General features: G+C 40.1%; 1 protein-coding gene across 1 annotated transcript in view; it reads left to right on the forward strand.

Annotated features, from left to right (window-relative positions):
• Positions 1 to 20,410, forward strand: part of NAV3 (neuron navigator 3) — an 893,819-nt gene that overhangs the window by 271,625 nt on the left and 601,784 nt on the right. The window contains exon 2 of the mRNA XM_059886494.1: positions 5,654 to 6,045. Coding sequence (XP_059742477.1) covers positions 5,974 to 6,045 — 72 coding nt within the window. The 5' untranslated portion in view covers positions 5,654 to 5,973. The remainder of the gene's footprint in view (positions 1 to 5,653; positions 6,046 to 20,410) is intronic.

Consider the following 20,410-nt stretch of genomic DNA (forward strand, 5'->3'; position numbering starts at 1 on the left):
CTTTGTCCTGCATGGTGGTGAGTACATATTAAGCACTCAGTGCTGTGTGTTTTAAATGTCTTTTCACACTGTAATGAAAAGTAAATTAGATAACATTGGTAAATTTAAATAATTTAGAGCATTAATGGTACTTTGGAAATTCTATTTTATACTCATATAAATTTGTTCACTTGCTAAGTCGTGTCTGACTCTTTGTGACTACATAGACTGCAGCATGCCAGTCTTTCCCGACTCACAGAGTTTGCTCAGATCCATGTCCTTTGAGTCAGTGATGCTATCTAACCATCTCATTCTTTGGTGCCTTCTTCTACTTTTGCCTTCAGTCTTTCCAAGCATCAGGGTCTTATTTCCAGTGAGTTAGCTCTTTGCATCAGGTGGCCAAAGTATTGGAGTATCAGCTTCAGCATCAGTCTTTCCATTGAATATTCAAGGTTGATTTCCTTTAGGACTGACTGGTTGGATCTCCTTGCAGTCCAAGGGACTCTCAAGAGTCTTCTCCAACACCACAGTTCAAAAGCATCAGTTCTTCAGCACTCAGCCTTCTTTATGGTCCAACTCTCACATCTGTATGTGACTACTGGAAAAACCATAGCTTTATCTAGACGGGCCTTTGTCAGCAAAGTAATATCTCTGCTTTCTAATATGCTGCTTAGGTTGGTCATAGCTTTTCTTCCACAGATCAAGTGTCTTTTAATTTCGTGACTGTAGTCACCATCTGCAGTCATTTTGGAACCCTCCCCCCCAAATAAAGTCTCTCACTGTTTCCTTTGTTTCCCCATCTATTTGCCATGAAGTGATGGGACCAGATGCCATGATCTTAGTTTTCTGAATGTTGAGTATTAAGCCATCTTTTTCCTTTTCCTCTTTCACTTTCCTCAAGAAGCTCTTTAGGTCTTCTTCACTTTCTGCCATAAGGGTGGTGTCATCTGTGTAACTGAGGTTATTGATAGTTCTCCCAGCAATCTTGATTCCAGCTTGTGCTTCATCCAGCCCGGTATTTCACATGATGTACTCTGCATATAAGTTAAATAAGCAGGGTGACAATATACAACCTTGATGGACTCCTTTCCCAATTTGGAACCAGTCTGTTGTTCCATTGTGAAGTTCTAACTGTTGCTTTTTGACCTGCATACAGATTTCTCAGGAGGCAGGTCAGGTTGTCTGGTATTCCCATCTCTTGAAGAATTTTCCAGTTTGTGATCCACACAGTCTAAGACTTTGACATAGTCATGTAGTCAATTATGACGTAGTCAATTTATGACATAGTCAAAGTCTCATATGAAGCATATTAGACATCAGAAGGACTGTACAGATTGGTTATTGACCATTTGTATATCCTCTTTTTTTTATAAAATTAAAAAAAAATAATTTCAGCTTTGCAGGAAGTGGTTGAACCAGTTACCACCTCTTTTTCTCCAGTGGTAACATCTTGCATAACTGTAGCACAATGTCAAAGCCTGAAATTGGCATCAGAGATACCAGAATCGATTCATATGTCACCAGACTTATATGCATTTATGTATGTGTGTATGTATATGTGTTGCTTCATGGAGTTTTTCACATGTATAATTTCAAACAACCACCTCTACATTCAAGACTCAACATTAGTTCCTTACTGCAAGACTTCTTTGTATCATGCTTTGGCAACCTGACCTTCTCTGTCCATGGGCAACCCATAGTAACCACTAATCTGTTCTTCATCTCTATTATTATTTTTGGAGTGCTGTTAAAATATTTTTTTATTGTTACCTGTCTTTGCTTGATTTTTGGATGTTTTTACATGTAATTTTATGTTTAACTACATTTTCCTACTCTCTGGGTTGCATTTATATTTTCTTCTTTGTACAATCTGATGATTTTGGTCATCTCATGTGCACAGATGACTCATTGGAAAAGTCCCTGATTCTGGGAAAGATTGAGGGCAGAAGGAGAAGAGGGTGTCAGAGTATGAGATGGCTAGATGGCATCACCAATGCAATGAACATGAACTTGGGCATACTCTGGGAGATGGTGAGGGACAGGGAGGGCTGGCGTGTTGTAGTCCATTGGGTTGCAAAGAGTCAGACACAACTGGGTGACTGAACAACAGCAACAACAGTCTAATGAATAAAATTCTTGATTTTAGTATAATCTTATTTATATATATATTTTATGTAAATATTTCCCTTCCCTCAGATCGTGAAGGTGTTTTCCCATAAGCCTTATTGTTTTGTGTACAGTCCACCTGAAACTGATTACTGGTGTGAAGTTGAGGTCAAGTTTTATTGTTTTCCTTATAAATATCCGGTTGACCCAGAACTGTTCATTGAAGGCTTTCCCCCGGGGCTTTGCAGCTCCCACCTCTGTGAACTGCATATGTGCTATGAGTCCTTTGGATTTTTGCATTCCACTGTTGAACTTGTCTACCCTTGTACCGGTGAAACAGTTTTTTATTTACTGTTGGTTGATAATAGGTCGTCACATCTGCTAAAACAAATAGTTGCAACTTGTTCTTCATGAGTGTCTTGGATTTTCACGATCTTTTACATTTGCATATGTATTTTACAAACATCTTTTAAAGTTATAAAAAGAAAATGGGATTTTGATTAGTAATGCACTGAATCTAGGCATGAGCTGGCATTTCTAGAGTACTGAATCTTAATTTATTAATATGGCATAGGCTTCTTTCGTTTAGATATTTATTTTTGATGGTGTTTTATTGCCCTCTCATAACGTTTTTGTCATCTTTTATGAGATGCATTCCAAGATATTTGTTATTTTTGTGACACCATTAAATAGTATATTTTTAGAGCTTCATTTTCTGAGTATTTGTTGCTGTTATAAAGAATATAAAGGAATGTTATATATTTTTATCCAGGAAAATTGCTAAACACATTAATTCTAGTAATTTATCTCTTGATTTTTTAGTGTTGTCTGCGTGCATCATCATGACATTTACAAATAATATTTTCTGCTTTTTGATGCTTTATACCACTTGCCTGCCTCTGTCTCCTTCCTCCCTCTCCTTCCCTCTGTCTCTCTGCCTGTCTCATATTTTCCTTTCTCAATGCATGACTAGGACTTTAGGTACAATATTTAGTAGACGTAACATTAGCAGGCATTATGTGCTATTCCTGAGCAAATGGAAAATCTTTAGCTTTTCATCCATAAAGTATGTGTTTGCTATAGACATTTTATGAATACACTTTATCAGATAAAGGGTGATTGTGAAAATCCCTTTTTGGTCCTCATTTGCCCAGATATTTTTGCTTTTTTTGATCATGAATCAATGTTAACTATGTCAAATTATATTTCTGTACCAATAGAAATGAGCACATCATTTTTCTTCCTTGTTGATATGGTGAATTATACTGATGGATTTTTAAATCTCAAACCAGTCTTGTATTCACAGGGTGATACCAACTTGAAATTGATGTATGATTCATTTTATACTTTACTGGATTCAGCTTGCTCGTGTTCCTTTAGGACTTTTGCTTCTATGTCTGCCAATGAGATTGGCTTGTCATTTTCTGGATTTCAATAAGCATCTTTGGTTTGCTTTACAAATTATGTGATCTTCCCTGTATCTAAAGTGCTTCTCTTATGGGATTTGCTATCTTAGATAGTGATATCATCATCTGTTCTCAGGATGATGTTCACACACGGATGATGCTCACGGATGTTCACACATGCATTCTCGTGTCCAAGCAGTTACCAGTTCCCTCGACTCCGCCTGTGCACCGTAGCACTCAGTCTTGTCATTTTTTCCCATCTGTCAGCTCCTACACTTGTTCAGAGTGCTGTTGTCTCTTTGATTGTTCTAACGATCCCTATAAAGTTTCTCTGCCGCAAGTTTTGTTCTTTCCCACCTATTTTCCATACTTTAGTTAGATGGACTTTTAAAATTAAAAAAATATATATATTCTTTTTTGTTACATTCTTTATTTAAAAATGTCATGGCTTCTCATTGAATTTCTTTGAATTTCTCAGATAGGCTACGTTTTCTCCCATGTCCAAGTCTTTGCCTGTGTAGTTTCCTTTGCTGGTAACCTTCACGTAGGACAGAAACTTTGTACATTGTATATAGTAAAAATACCTATGCTGCAGAGCAGAGGAGTTGTAGAACAAGCAAGGGTTGGCCAAAGCATGACTAGTCAGGAAACAGTCCAGGAGCTGATTTTTCAAACATTATCTGTCTACTTTATCATATATTTTATGCTTGGCTTGGCATGTTTAGTGGTACCTGGAGGTGAGTTCTTAAAGGGAACATACCATGTTCAACTCTTGTGCTCGTTTCTGGATAGAACAGTTTATGGGTCATGTCAAAAGTAAAGCCTTTTAAGTAAATAACCAGGGCGGTGAGGAACGGTTGCAGGCACAAGGCATAGTTAACCCTGCTAAAGTGATACTTGAAGAACTGTCAGATGAAAAGGGAAATTTAAAAGATTTTGTGTACATTGAGCACTACAAGGATATGAATAATTACAATGTACAGACACATTCAGGAATGCAGACTTCATTTCCAAATTAGGGAGAACAATCTAAAGCCTGGAACTATCCCAATCTGGAAAGAGCTGCCTCCTGAGACACTAAGTTTCCTCCTGTTCGATGTATTCTTGCAGTGGCTGGTCAATTATGTAAATGGAATTTATATATTAGAGCAGTGGTTCCAAGACTCAGGTCATATCTCAGACTACTTAAATCACAGTCTCTGGGGATGAGACACAAGAATCAGTTGTTTCTGAAGCTTCCCAAATAATTCCAAAATGCAGAAAAAAGTTTGGAAAGTGCTCTGCATTAGAGGGGGGTTTCAACTCCTCAGTGGTTTTCTTGCATCAGAAGGGTTTAGAAAAGATGGAAAAACGAGAAAAGCCAGAGTGTTTGTGAGCACTACCCTGTAGCTCCTGAATTGGCAGGGTGGGGTGGACCCCAGGAATCCATGTGATTAAGATTATTACCAGTTGATTCGCTCTTCTGGCTGGGTTTGGAAACCGCTGGATTATAAGGAGAGTGCCTTGTGTGTTCATCGTCTAACAAGGCACTTAGTGAACTCATTTGTGGTTTCCTCGTGGACAATAAAATGCATACTGTGAATTGAGACCACTGTGTCTGGGACAAACAATGGGTTTTGGATTCAAAGTTATCTGAATTGAAATTCTAGTCCTGTTACACTTATTTAACTAGACTTACAAAATTTACTTACCCTCTCAATCTCCTCATTGTAAAATGGAATAATAATATCTATTTTATAGATTCATTTGGAAGTTTAAATAAAGTTGTTTATGAAAAGTGTCAGTCTTGTATGCTGTCTATCAGGCTCTTTTCTAAATTGTAGCTCTATGAATGCTGACATTAATGAGTGGGACCATAGAGCATATACACATTTGGTGAATGTGTGTGTTTTCTTGATTGATTTTTTTTTTTTTTTTGCTTCAGTATACTGTCAATCCCTGGTTTTAATATTCTATTTTGGTTCAGATATTATAATTGGTATTTTAAAGGCCCTAGGGTTAAAGAATAATGCCGTTTATTTCCATTCCTATTATGTGAAATATAATCCATGCCTACAGTTTTTTTCTAAATTTGACATTTCAGATAAAAATTTTTCATTAATTGTACTATAAATGGTGGGCTAGTAGAATTAACTGTGTGCTTTTTTTTTTTATTATTATAGGCTTACAGGAACTGTAATTATTGGTTAAAATGGAAAACTGTGAAGAAAGAAAAAGATAGCAGTTGCAGTTAAAGTTCCTGGATGAATATTTTGCTTTTGAGAAGTCTGCATTTAAAAACGATATGTTGATTTGGAAAGTCCCGGAAGTCAGTTACAAAATCCACTTTTTCCATTCAATCAATGGATTTTTTAATCATTCTTGGAGCTGATGAAATTCAGAGATGGTGCGTGATGGGAAGTGTTTTCCTAATGATTGCATCTTGGATTAGCTTGCTGCTTTTTTGAAGATATTCTATTGTGAAGGGCAAGAACCTAATGTGATGGATTTATCTTCAGAGATGAGCAGACATGGGAAGAATCCAGTGAGTCACAAGCTAGAAGATCAGAAAAAGGTAATACAGATACATTTCCTTTTGCTTGGTCACTTTTTTTTTTGCTTACACAGAAGACTGTAAATTGAAAATGAATATGCTCTGAGAAATAACATGCTATTTCATGAAAATTAATCCTGCCATGTAGCCAAGTGTTGCTCTGGGCCTGGATTTCATCATCAGTTAGTGGTTTAGTTTCTAAAGGCTTCTGAATTCATCCATCCAGTGGGTTTGTAAAGGATTCTACTGTGTTTGCTCACCCTTGACTTGATTCTGTTAATAGTAACATGCTGGTCTGACTGCTCATGAACAGTTTTCTGAGATCCAGATGAAGTGTGAGTCGGGCATCTCTGGAGTAATGGAGCAAGACAGCTGCTGCTGCTGCTAAGTCGCTTCATTTGTGTCCGACTCTGTGCGACCCCATAGACGGCAGCCCACCAGGCTCCCCCGTCCCTGGGATTCTCCAGGCAAGAACACTGGAGTGGGTTGCCACTTCCTTCTCCAAGGAGCAAGACAGAGTTCTCCTAAAAGAGAACAACTGCCTTGCTGCTATTGCTGCTGGAAGGCTTGGGTGGCATTTGAAATTCTCTGATTTCGTGTCCTCGGGGCACATCAACCTCTTAGATTTCCACCTAGCCAAGAAAGAGAGTCATGAGCCAACTGTGAGCTATGGTTTGCCTCTTCATGTGTGATGTCCAAGCAACTAATGGAAAATATCAAGAAAGAACTGTGCTAATATATATATTTTTTTAAGTGGGCTTAGAGAGCTTCTGAGAGGGAAGCTGGGAATTGAATACTGAGGGTTGCATTTCAACCTCATTTTTCTACCTTTTGAGAAACTCTTACCTGCTAAACTGTTGTACTGTTGTGAGAGCCATCTAAAGAGCACTTAGCGGAAGGGTCAGGGATGGTCCCCGGGAGAGGAAGCCTACTCTTAATGAAATGCATTCTCTTTTGTGGTGCCTTTCATTGAATCCATTAGTACAGAGAGGCTTGTGGGCACCCAGGGGCTAAGGCACAAAAGCAAGGAATAGTGAGAAAACAGAAAGATTTTTAGTTAGAGCTGGATCTCAGGGACACGATTAAGGTTTGTTTTTACATCTGTCTTGGAAATTATTTACCACTCACTTTGTACTCCCAGAATGCAACTAGCTCTTTCACAGTTTTAGAGGTAAGAAATTTAGAAGAAGCCAAGAAGAGTCAATAGCTTATTAATTTGTTCTGATTTTGTGACCATTGCCACTAGAATGGGGGCTACAGGGATCCTTTTTGCAGCAGTTTGGGCAGAAATGGATGGATTATTTATGCCCAATTTGGGTCCTTCATGGAATCTACCTTCAGTATAAGTAAGTCTTAGAAAACACTAAGTATTGTAAAGTCCAAAATGGCTGGAATCTGTTTTCAATTCATTGTGGATATAAATTTCTGCACAAATAAGTGTGTTACCAAGAATGCTGTTTGTGTTTTAAATGGTCAGCATTTTTTTTTTTTTTTCCTTGCTGTTTAGCAGTAAGGGTGTTAATCTGAAAAAGTTGGCAAGGTAAGTTTCTATCTAAAGTATGCTCTTCAATTTCTTAACTACAACGGAACCATTTAATCTGTTTCCTCTATCCACATTTCTAAAAATGTTCTTCACACTGATGATAAAATTTTACCTACTGTATCGGACCAGTGAGGAATGTGAATGACAACTACTGCCGGCCATGTCAATAGACAAAGGATGTTGCAGCTGTCAAACCATCGGCCACTACAGCAAGCCCTGATGGTGTGTACCCTGAGGAGACTCAGGATGAAAAAGCACAGGATACTGGCCCCAGATAGCTGAGGTGCATATCAAAGGAATGATTCCAGTGAGCCAAGACTCTTGCCTCTTCCCATATATAGAAAAGCACTAAATTCCTTAACTTCAGTATTTAGTTTTCTTTAATTAATGATAATTTTCCAATATCTGACTACCTGGTCTTTGTTGCAAAAACTCCTTCATATTCTGACTTCTCTGGTAGCTCTTTGGAGCAGTCACTCAGAGCTATGTGAGAGGGTGTGTCCTGGGCTTAAGCCTTCAGTGTTGTCTGCCCGGATAAAACGTAAGTCTCAACTTTTAGGTTTTGAATTATTTTTCATCTGACTAGAGGAAAATGAGTTCAGTTCAGTTCAGTCACTCAGTCATGTACAACTCTGCAATTCTGTGGACTGCAGCATGCCAGGCTTCCCTGACCATCACCAGCTCCTGGAGCTTGCTCAAACTCATGCTGATTTGTCAGTGATGCCATCCAACCATCTCATCCTCTGTCATCCCCTTCTCCTCCCACCTTCAATCTTTCCCAGCATCAGGGTCTTTTTCAGTGGGTCGGTTCTTTGCATAAGGTGGCCAAAGGATTGGAGTTTCAGCTTTAGCATCAGTCCTTCCAATAAATATTCAGGACTGATTTCTTTTAGGATGGACTGGTTGGATCTCCTTGTAGTCCAAGGGACTCTCAAGAGTCTTCTCCAACACCACAGTTCAAAAGCATCAATTCTTTGGTGCTCAGCTTTCTTTACAGTCCAACTCTCACATCCACTACTGGAAAAACCATAGCTTTGACTAGATAGACATTTGTTGGTAATGTAATGCATCTGCTTTTTAATATGCTGTCTAGGTTGGTCATAGCTATTCTTCCACGGAGCAAGTGTCTTTTAATTTCATGGCTGCAGTCACCATCTGCAGTGATTATGGAACCCCCCCAAATAAAGCCTCTCACTGTTTCCTTTGTTTCCCCATCTATTTGCCATGAAGTGATGGGACCAGATCCCATGATCTCTCTTAGTTTTCTGAATGTTGAGTATTAAGCCATCTTTTTCCTTCTCCTCTTTCACTTTCCCCAAGAAGCTCTTTAGTTCTTCTTCACTTTCTGCCATAAGGGTGGTGTCATCTGTGTAACTGAGGTTATTGATAGTTCTCCCAGCAATCTTGATTCCAGCTTGTGCTTCATCCAGCCCGGTATTTCACATGATGTACTCTGCATATAAGTTAAATAAGCAGGGTGACAATATACAGCCTTGACGTACTCCTTTCCCAATTTGGAAACAGTCTGTTGTTCCATGTGCAGTTCAAAATGTTGCTTCTTGACCTGCACACAGATTTCTCAGGAGGCAGGTCAGGTGGTCTAGTATTCCCATCTCTTTTAGAATTTTCCATAGTGTGTTGTGATCCACACAATGAAAGGCTTTGGCGTAGTCAATAAAGCAAAAGTAGAGGTTTCTCTGGAACTCGCTTGCTTTTTGGACGATCAAGTGGATGTTGGCAATTTGAACTCTGGTGCCTCTGCCTTTTCTAAATCCAGCTCGAACCTCTGGAAGTTCACAGTTCATGTGCACCTGAAGCCTGGCTTGGAGAATTTTGAGCATTATTTTGCTAGTGTGTGAGATGAGTGCAATTGTGCGGTAGTTTGAACATTCTTTGGCATTGCCTTTCTTTAGGATTGGAATGAAAACTGCCCTTTTCCAGTCCTGTGGCCACTGCTGAGTTTTCCAAGTTTGCTGGCATATTGAGTGCAGCACTTTCACAGCATCATCTTTCAGGATTTGAAATAGCTCAACTGGAATTCCATCACCTCCACTAGCTTTGTTTATAGTGATGCTTCCTAAGGCCCATTTGACTTCACATTCCAGGATGTCTGGCTTTAAGGGAGTGATCACACCGTCATGTTTATCTGGGTCATGAAATCTTTTTTGTACAGTTCTTCCATGTATTCTTGCCACCTCTTCTTAATAACTTCTGCTTTTGTTAGATCCACCCCATTTCTGTCCTTTAATGTGCTCATCTTTGCATGAAATGGTCCCTTGGTATCTCTAATTTTCTTGAAGAGATCTCTAGTTTTTCCTATTCTATTGTTTTTCTCTATTTCTTTCCATTGATGGCTGAGGAAGACTTTCTTATCTCTCCTTGCTATTCTTTGGAACTCTGCATTCAAATGGGTATACATTTCCTTTTCTCCCTTGCTTTTCGCTTCTCTTCTTTTCTTATCTATTTGTAAGGCCTCGTCAGACAACCATTTTGCCTTTTTGCATTTCATTTTCTTGGGGGTGGTCTTGATCACTGCCTCCTGTACAGTGTCATGAACCTCTGTCCATAGTTCTTCAGACACTTTATCAGATCTAATCCCTTGAGTCTATTTGTCACTTCTTCTGTATAATCGTAAGGGATTTCATTTAGGTCATACCTGAATGGTCTAGTGGTTTTCCTTACTTTCTTCAATTTAAGTCTGAATTTGGCAATAAGAAATTCATGATCTGAGTCACAGTCAGCTCCCAGAGGCAGAGAGACAGGCTTGTAACAGCCAGAGCCAGAAGGCAAGGGGCTACTGCAATCCTAGCCCCAGAGATGGCTTCCTCCACCAAACTGAGAGCAGGCTCCCAGTTGCTAACCAAGTCTTCCTGGGATCCTGGATGGTTGACATCCACCAGGAGGGTCACAGCCTGAGATCAGCTCCCCAGTGGAGACAGACAACCCACCTGAGACAGTGCTCTCGCGGGGCACCCAGGAAACTGGGCAGCTGGGACTAGGGAGGTGATGAAGATGCACAGTCCACCTGGGACACTGCGTTCACCAAGCACCTGGTCGCCTGAGCTGTTCAGACTTGGGAAGGGCACAAAATTCACACCCAGCCCACAGATACTGAGCCAGACTGTGTCTGAATGTCGCCTGTGGATGTATGGGTTAGCAGTGGCCTGCTGCAGGGGCTCTGGGTGCTGCAGACCTACGTACGGCATAAGCCCTCTTGGAGGAGGTCACCATTAACCCCATCATAGAACCACGCAAACTACACAGAACTGGGGAAACAGACTCTTGGAGGGTACAAACAAAAGCTTGTGGATGCCAGGACCCTAGAGAAAGGAGCAGTGACCCCACAAGAGACTGACCCAGACTTACCCATGAGTGTCCAGGAGTCTCCGGTGGAGGCGTGGGTCGGCACTGGCTTGCTTCAGGGTCGGATGTACTGAGTGCAGCATGGGACCTTTTGAAGGAGGTCGCCATTATCTTCATTACCTCCACGTTATATCTATTCCTGTGGGCAAGACTCCCTTAGAAGACATGGAGTAGCCATAATAGTCAACAAAAGAGTCCAAACTGCAGTACTTGGTTGCAATCTCAAAAACGACAGAATGATCTCTGTTCGTTTCCAAGGCAAACCATTCAATATTCCAAGTAATTGGATATTGACAGTAATCCAAGCCTGTGCCCTGACCAGTAATGCAGAAGAAGCTAAAATTGAGCAGTTCTATGAAGACCTACAAGACCTTATAGAATTAACACCCAAAACAGATGTCCTCTTCATTATAGGGGACTGGAAAGTAAAAGTAGGAAGTCAAGAGCTACAGTAACAGGCAAATTTGGCCTTGGCGTACAAAATGGAGCAGGTCAAAGGCTAATAGAGTTTTGCCAAGAGAACACACTGGTCATATCAAACACCCTCTTCCAACAACACAAAAGAAGACTCTACACATGGAAAGTGGGTTAGGTAAGCAATTAGTGCTACAGAGTTCTGATTTTTGATAGCAGCCCTGGTTTTCTCGCAGGCAAACAAAGTACTGCTGCATGTGTTATTCTTTCATTTCCTGAATAAAAGAGATTTTTGCAAACACGGAAGGGAGTGCAAACTAAAGAATGGAATGAATGGCAATGGGATGTATTTTAAAAGTCATTTGAAAATTTCTTGAGTGGAACTTTAAACAATGGTCTGTAGTGATACTTGGTTTCCCAGGCCAATTCACAGAGGACTGTTTAGTACATAGAGAATAGTACTAGAATTTGGACAAATTACGGGGATCCATGATTTTGTGGAAAACAACATAAAAGAACAGCTTGGTGTTGTGTTGTAAGAGAATCCTTATTGCCTTACCTTCTAGTTGGCAGGGAGATGTGGGAGGAATGAACATTTTCATTAAGCAGTATCAAGACAGAAAACAGGGTTCTAAGGATATTGGCTGCCCAATTGGTGCAGGCATTTGCCGTGAGTAAGTCAGGAACTCAGGTGTTGATTGATCAGTACATAAGATGGAAATCTGTTACATGTCAGCAGGAATACGTGTTCTAACAAGTTTTGTGAGTTTGTATCAAGGAGAAAAATGAAATGTTGCATCATAAATCTTCATAGATTAAGCTCTGGACACAGCTCTGACACCACACAATTGCCAGCAGAGATTATAAGATCATTCATGTAATTACTCTAAGTGTTTGTAGTCCTTTGAGATGAATTCATTAAACAGGAGCAGTGTTTCACAGATGTGGAATAAAATTCATTAATTCTAACTCACAACTTGAAAATCCAGTGGTGAAACTTCTTTTTGGCATTACTGAAAAATTTGTACTTTTCATAGTTTGACACATGGTAGACATTCAAAGCAAGATGCACTGAACTAGCTTGAGTCTAGATTCTTATTTTGAACTTTGAACAACCAATTTCTTGTTTTATGAATAAATAGCTCACTAGCTTTTTTTCTTACCTTAGATAGCTCAGTAACTTTTGTTCTTAATTTAAAATGGGTGGATTTGTACTTATTCTCTGCTTCCAAGTGGAAACTTTTAGAGTACTGAGAGTTTGTGAGTATGTCTGTTTTATTGCAATGAGTAGGTAAATATCAGAGATCATTTGTGGAGTACTTACTATATACCTGGGACTTCCCTGATAGTTGAGTTGGTAAAGAATCTGTCTGTAATGCAGGAGACCCTGGTTTGATTCCTGGGTTGGGAAGATCCGCTGGAGAAGGGCTAGGCTACCCACTCCAGTATTCTGGCCTAGAGAATTCCATGGACTGTGTAGTGTATGGGTTCAAAAAGAGTCAGACACGACTGAGTGACTTTCACTTTCACTTTACTGTATACCTGGCACATGCTTGGTCCTTTCTCATTAATTAAGAATGTACCTTCATACAAAGATAAAAACTGTTTTTTACATCTTTAAGATAGTTGGTCTTATAAACATAATGCTCAGTTCTCAAGTATATATACACACTTATATATACACATACATTGGAGAAGGCAATGGCAACCCACTCCAGTACTCTTTCCTGGAAAATCCCATGGATGGAGGAGCCTGGTAGGCTGCAGTCCATGGGGTTGCACAGAGTTGGACACGACTGAAGCGACTTAGCAGCAGCAGCAGCAGCAGCAGCAAATACATACATACATACACACACTATTATTCAAAACTAATAGTTCAAAAGTGTGTGTGTGTGTGTGTATGTGTGTGTGAATTCTTTGGCTTCTTTTAAATAATACCTCATCATCTCACTAACTCTGAACAGAGGAAAACATACTTGAAAGTTAGAAAGTTATCATGTCTACAAATCCTATACTAAAGTGCTCTTCATTATGGATAAGCCAGAAATGTGGATCTTATAGGAACTGAGAATACATCTAAGAATTTCAAATCACCTTGGATTAGTGTAGGAGTAGGTGGAATTCCATTGTCTTTTTTGATTCCTATGATTATTATCAGTAGAACTTCCAGTTAACATTGGCACATGATCCTCCTCTTGGCATTCAACTTCTGGAATGTCCCAGATGGCAGAGTTATGATGGCATTGCAAAACTTCTGGATGCCTCTAATGAGGTCTTTATTTTTGGAAACTTTACCTTCTGAACCTTGTTTGCTCATTGATGCCTGTGAAGTCGGTATATTACTTTCCACTAATTGTATTGCTTTGTGGAATTATTTCTGCAAAAGCTCCCAGAACAGTGTAAGCCCTATAGGTACAAATGTCACTTCTATGTAATTACTTGTGACCCTGAACTCAAAAGCACAGCTCGGATGATTTTACTGTCAGTCTAATTGTAGCAGTTTGCTGACCAGACAGCCCTGGAACACTGCATTTTTGCTCTACAAATATTTTGTGTATTAAACAAAACTGTTTGTCATAGTCAGTGATTTACTAGGTACTGCTGAAAAAGGTAGCAGGATACACATTTTGAAATTGTGGCAGTGGCATACAATAAATGTCCAGTGACCTGTTGGAATTACTTTGTTTCTCTGTTCTCTAAAGCAGAAAGGAATGAGCAGTATTGTTGCATTTATGTGGAGGTACTTACTTTTATGGACATATCCAAGACGGATGCCATCTCGGTTTGTCACTTTTAAAATTATGTCTTTTACACGCTCGGCCTTATCTTCACAGTGCAGTGCAAAAAACTCGAGATAAATCCCAACACGTCATGTCTTTCTTTCTGAGTTGACAGTTATTTCAGTAGTGAATGAGTCTGAGATGTGGAAAATCATGGAAAATGAGAGAAATGATTGTATTTATTAATAGAAAAGAATATGCTGATTGTTGTTCAGTCACTCAGTCATATCCAGCTCTTTGTGACCACATGGACCACAGCACACCAGGCTTCCCTGTCCATCACCATCTCCCGGAGTTTACTCAAACTCATCTCCATTGAGTCGGTGATGTCATCCAACCATCTCATCCTCTGTTGTTCCCTTCTCCTGCTTTCAATCTTTCCCAGCATCAGAGTCTTTTCTAATGAGTCGGCTGGAACAAGCCTGTTATTTTAAGGGCAGGCCCTGTAATGCTGTGGAATTAAAATCAAGTTTAAGTAGTGGGTTAGAGGAAGCATCATCTGTAAATGACAGTGAGTGCTTTGTCATTGTCTTTGCCCATGGACTAGTTGTGTTCTTTTTTTTTCTTTCCTGTTGACATCATGCAGAAGTGTGACCCAGGTATGTATCTGAATATGACTGTGTTAGGCTGCTCTAATAATTTTACTGAAAAATCTTGCCCACTTATGGTTGCCACTGCTTTATAGAGTAAAACTGCTTTATCAGTTTAAAACTAGCATAATCTTTACTATTTATTTGGTGTGATGAGATTTTAAATTTAGACTACCTTTGTTGCATTTTCTTACAGTGATGGTAAAACAGCATCATGCAGGAGTACAGAAGTGTGGGATTATTCTCACAGGTGTTGAAGACTACTTGAAACTTTATGTTAGAAACTAATTAAAGGTCTGTCTTCTTAAGATAAAGTGTGAAGATAAATCACCAGAGAAGAGGGGCTTAGGATAGATTCAGCTCTTTATTCTTTGATATTCTTCAAGGTTAGACTCATTTCATGGTGCTTTATTTTTCTAAATCTGCCGGACTTCTTTTATGTTAGTGTGTAAATATATGTTGAAAGGACTGTGCGGGAGGATGAGGTTTCTGAAGCAAAGCCACATCATTTGTTAATCATCAAGTTCTGAAGCATGAGAGCTAATTAATGAATGCATTATCAAGGGTTTCAACAAAACTGACCAGTCATCCTGTTATGGGTTACTCAAAATTTTAATTTTTGAAATATTGCTGACCTTTTATTAACACTTGGCTTGAACTGTGTGGGTCTGCTTATATGCAGACTTTTTTTCCCCAGTGAATATGTACTGCAGGACACGGTCCATGGTTGGTTAAATCCAGAGACTCAGAACCTTGGCTAAAAAAGACAAGTAGAAAATTATATGTGGGTTTTTGACTGCAAGAGGATTAATGCCCCTAACCTTTGTATTGTTCAAGGGACAAATGTACATCAAGCAACCATTTTGCACTCAGTTCAGTCAGTTCAGTCGCTCAGTCATGTCCGACTATTTGCGACCCCATGAATCGCAGCATGCCAGGCCTCCCTGTCCATCACCAATTTCCGGAGTTCACCCAAATTCATGTGCATCGACTCGGTGATTCCATCCAGCCATCTCATCCTCTGTTGCCCCCTTTTCCTCCTGCCCCCAGTCCCTCCCAGCATCAGAGTCTTTTCCAATGAGTCAGCTTTTCGCATGAGGTGGTGAAAGTATTGGAGTTTCAGCTTTAGCATCAGTCCTTCCAAAGAACACCCAGGACTGATCTCCTTTAGAATGGACTGGTTGGATCTCCTTGCAGTCCAAGGGACTCTCAAGAGTCTTCTCCAACACCACAGTTCAAAAGCATCAATTCTTTGGCACTCAGCTTTCTTCACTGTCCAACTCTCACATCCATACATGACCACAGGAAAAACCATAGCCTTGACTAGGTGGACCTTTGTTGGCAAAGTAATGTCTCTGCTTTTGAACATGATATCTAGGTTGGTCATAACTTTCCTTCCAAGAAGTAAGTGTCTTTTAATTTCATGGCTGCTATCACCATCCGCAGTGATTTTGGAGCCTCAAAAAATAAAGTCTGACACTGTTTCCACTGTTTCCCCATCTATTTCCCATGAAGTGATGGGACCGGATGCCATGATCTTTGTTTTCTGAATGTTGAGCTTTAAGCCAACTTTTTCACTCTCCTGTTTCACCTTCATCGAGAGGCTTTTTCTGCTGTTGTATAAATCTGGAATACATGTGTAGATACAAATATGAATATCAGGGTCACAAAAAAGTAGTACTGGCATTGTGACACATTATAATGGCAGTTAGGACTGCCCCTAATTTCTTCTTCTGCCCGACTGTCTTTTACGAAAGGATGCTAAAAATGGCTGTCTCTCAGCCATTTGACCTGGAGTTCTCTAAGGATGAATTAGATAAGGTGAGTTATTTTTCTGCTCAGAAGTGATTCTAGAAATGTTTCTTTTCAATCTGAACTTGGATTTGAATTGCACATAATTTCCTTTAAAACTTCCTTTATCATGTCATTCATGTTCCTCAAGTGGACTTCTGAAAGCTTGTACAGCCACTGGCCTTTTTGCTTCTGGCAACATACATTTGCCCTATAAACAGACTTGGGATAATGGAAAGAGCTGGAAATAGGTAAAAGTAAACACTGTATACCATGCTGCTTCTTGGGACTATTGCTTATTTTCTAAATGAAACCATGCTCTTTTTCCTGATTGCTGAATTTAAAATGTCAGAAGATATAATGACCATATAATCTGCATATAGATAAATAGACCAGTCTTAAATATATGGTACTTGAATTATAAATTAAGAAGTGGTGGCAAGAATACCCAGAAAAACTGTACAAAAAAGATCTTCATGACCCAGGTAACCATGATGGTGTGATCACTGAGCTAGAGCCAGACATCCTGGAATGCGAAGTCAAGTGGGCATTATGAAGCATCATTACGAACAAAGCTAGTGGAGGTGATAGAATTCCAGTTGAACTATTTCAAATCCTAAAAGATGCTGTGAGTGTACTGCACTCAATATGTCAGCAAACTTGGAAAACTCAGCAGTGGCCACAGGACTGGAAAAGGTCAGTTTTCATTCCAATCCTAAAGAAAGGCAATGCCAAAAAATGCTCAAACTACTACACAATTGCACTCATCTCACATGCTAGCAAATACTTAAAATTCTCTAAGCCAGGCTTCAACAGTACGTGAAATATGAACTTCCAGATGTTCAAGCTGGATTTAGAAAAGGCAGAGGCACCAGAGTTCAAATTGCCAACATCCGCTGGATCATCCAAAAAGCCAGCGAGTTCCAGATAAACCTCTACTTTTGCTTTATTGACTATGCCAAAGCCTTTGACTGTGTGCATCACAACACACTGTGGAAAATTCTGAAAGAGATGGGAATACCAGAGCCCCTGACTTGCCTCCTGGGAAATCTGTGTGCAGGTCAAGAAGCAACAGTTAGAACTGCACATGGAACAGTAGACTGGTTGCAAATTCGGAAAAGAATCTATCAAGGCTGTATATTGTCACCCTGCTTATTTAACTTATATGCAGAGTACATCATGTGAAATGCAGGGCTGGATGAAGCTCAAGCTGGTATCAAGATTGCCAGTAGAAATATCAGTAACCTCAGATATGCAAATGACACCACCCTTATGGCAGAAAGCAAGGAAGAACTAAAGAGCCTCTTGATGAAAGTAAAAGAGGAGAAGGAAATGTTGGCTTAAAACTCAACATTCATAAAACTAAGATCATGACATCTGGTCCCATCACTTCATGGCAAATAGATGGGGAAACAATGGAAACCATGTCAGACTTTATTTTTGGGGGCTGCAAAATCACTGCAGAAGGTGACTTCATCCATGAAATTAAAAGACACTTGTTCCTTGGAAGAAAAGCTACGACCAACCTAAACAACATGTTAAAAAGCAGACACATTACTTTCCTGACAAATGTCCATCTAGTCAAAGCTATGGTTTTTCCAGTGGTCATGTATGGATGTGAGAGTTGGACTATAAAGAATGCTGAGTGCCGAAGAATTGATGCTTTTGAACTGTGGTGTTGGAGAAGACTTATGAGAGTCCCTTGGGCTGCAAGGATATCCACCCAGTCCATCCTAAAGGAAATCAGTCCTGAATATTCATTGGAAGGACTGATGCTGAAGCTGAAACTCTGATACTTTGGCCACCTGATGCGGAGAACTGACTCATTGGAGAAGACCCTGATGCTGGAAAAGATTGAAGGCAGGAGAAAAGAAGGAGACGACAGAGGATAAGATGGTTGGATGTTATCACCGAAACAATGGACATGAGTTTGAGTAAGCTCCAGGAGTTGGTGATGGTCAGGGAAGCCTGGTGTGCTGCAGTCCATGGGGTTGCAAAGAGTCAGACACGACTGAGCGACTGAACTGAACTGATGTGCATGTGTTTTGAACATTATTTATTTTTGCCTGTGCTGAGTCTTTTGCTGTGTGGACTTTCTCCAGTTTTGGCAAGCAGGGACTGCTGTCTAGTTGCAGTGTGCAGGCTTCTGTCTGCGGCGGCTTCTCTTACTGCCGAAAACGAGCTCTAGGTGCACGGGCTTCAGTAGTTCCTGCACATGGGCTCAGCTGTTGTGGTCTCCAGGCTCTGGAGCACAGGCTCAGTAGTTGCGGGGCATGGACTTAGTTGCTCTGCAGCCTGTGGGATCTTCCTGGATCAGGGATCAAACCTGTGTCTTCTGCATTAGCAGGGCGATTCTTTACCACTGAATGACCAGGGAAGCCCTCTTTTGAAGGCAGCATTATATATAAATTGTTTTATGGTTATCAGTCATTAGATCTGTGATAGTGCTTACTTAAATACAAGACTTAGTAAGTTTTAGTTTCTGTCTTTTCATAAATACCTTCCTCTGTCTTGGTATTATCATGGGAGTAATCATGCTTTTATCATTTCATGAAAGAATGACTGAGACTAATTTTTTCCTTAAAATATCTGGGGAAAAATGTGTGCATATTCAGTGTAGAAAACTTGAAATGTGTGAATACATCGTTCTCTTTCACAGTTCTATACACATATCATTAGATTATATATATATATATATATATATATATTTATGCCTAGTATATATAAATACCTTTGGGGCTTCCCAGGTTGGCTAGTGGTAAAGGACTGCCTGCCGATCCAGGTTAGATGTAAGACACTGCATTCCATCCATGGGTTGTCGAGATCCCCTGGAGAAGGTTATAGCAGTCCACTACAGTATTCTTGCCTAGAGAACCCCAAGGACAGAGGAGCCTGGCAGGGTACAGTTTATAGGTTCACAGTGACTTGCCACGGCAATAAGTAAATGCCTAAGTTTTTAAGCAAATGCTAAATCTTTTGTGACCTGTCTTCAGTGGTCATTCAGATCATTGTTGGTTTCTGGTTAAGGCTGGGTTTGTAAAGGGACTGGGAAAGCCTGACAGTGCAGTGCCTGGGATAAGAGTTGCAGGAGATGAAGCAGATTTAATGATAGGTGATGAAAGCAGTTGGCAGGAGAAATTCTGTCAATTTTAGATGCAAATTTTGAAAATTTGAATGAGAATTAAGTATCAGCATCTTTGTTCTTCAAAGTGCTCTGAGGAGCAGCAGCAGCATCTTTCTAGTCTGGAAGCATGTAAGGAATGTAAAGTCCCAGATATCAGGCTAAATCTGCAGAATCAGCATGTGCCAGATCCTGAGGGGATTGGAGAAGCCCTGCCCTGGAAACCATGTCTGAGAGGCCCTCAGTGGAATTGAGCTCTGGTTATCTACTGTTGTGATAAGGTGCCCTTTATTTTCTGTCTTCTGGTTCTCATCTCCCATTCTGACTTCCCTCCTAGTATTTCCTGGAATCATCAGCCAAATCCAAAACTTGCATTTGAGTCTTTCTTTCTGGTCTGTTCTGGGGAAACTTAAACTAGGACATTGTATAGCGAGAGTTCTGGGCTAGTGTTCAGCTCTAAGTTCATGCAAATGCTTAGAATTTAATTTTTTTCACGAATTCCTCTATCTTTTTTTATTCAGATGTATTTTATTCTTGGCTATCCCAAGTGTGTGGCTTCCCCGGTGGTGCTAGTGGTAAAGAATCCGCCTGTCAATGCAGGAGACACAAGGGATAGAGGTTTGATCCTGGTTCGGAAAGGTCCCCTGGAGGAGGGAATGGCAACCCACTCCAGTATTCTTGCCTGGGACATCCCATGGACAGAGGAGCCTGGCTGGCTACAGCCCACGAGGTTGCAAAGAGTCAGACATGACTGAACACACATGCACACACACACACAACCCAA

This window comes from Bos taurus, chromosome 5 (genome assembly GCF_002263795.3).
Source record: "Bos taurus isolate L1 Dominette 01449 registration number 42190680 breed Hereford chromosome 5, ARS-UCD2.0, whole genome shotgun sequence".
NCBI classification, from domain to species: Eukaryota; Metazoa; Chordata; class Mammalia; order Artiodactyla; family Bovidae; genus Bos; species Bos taurus.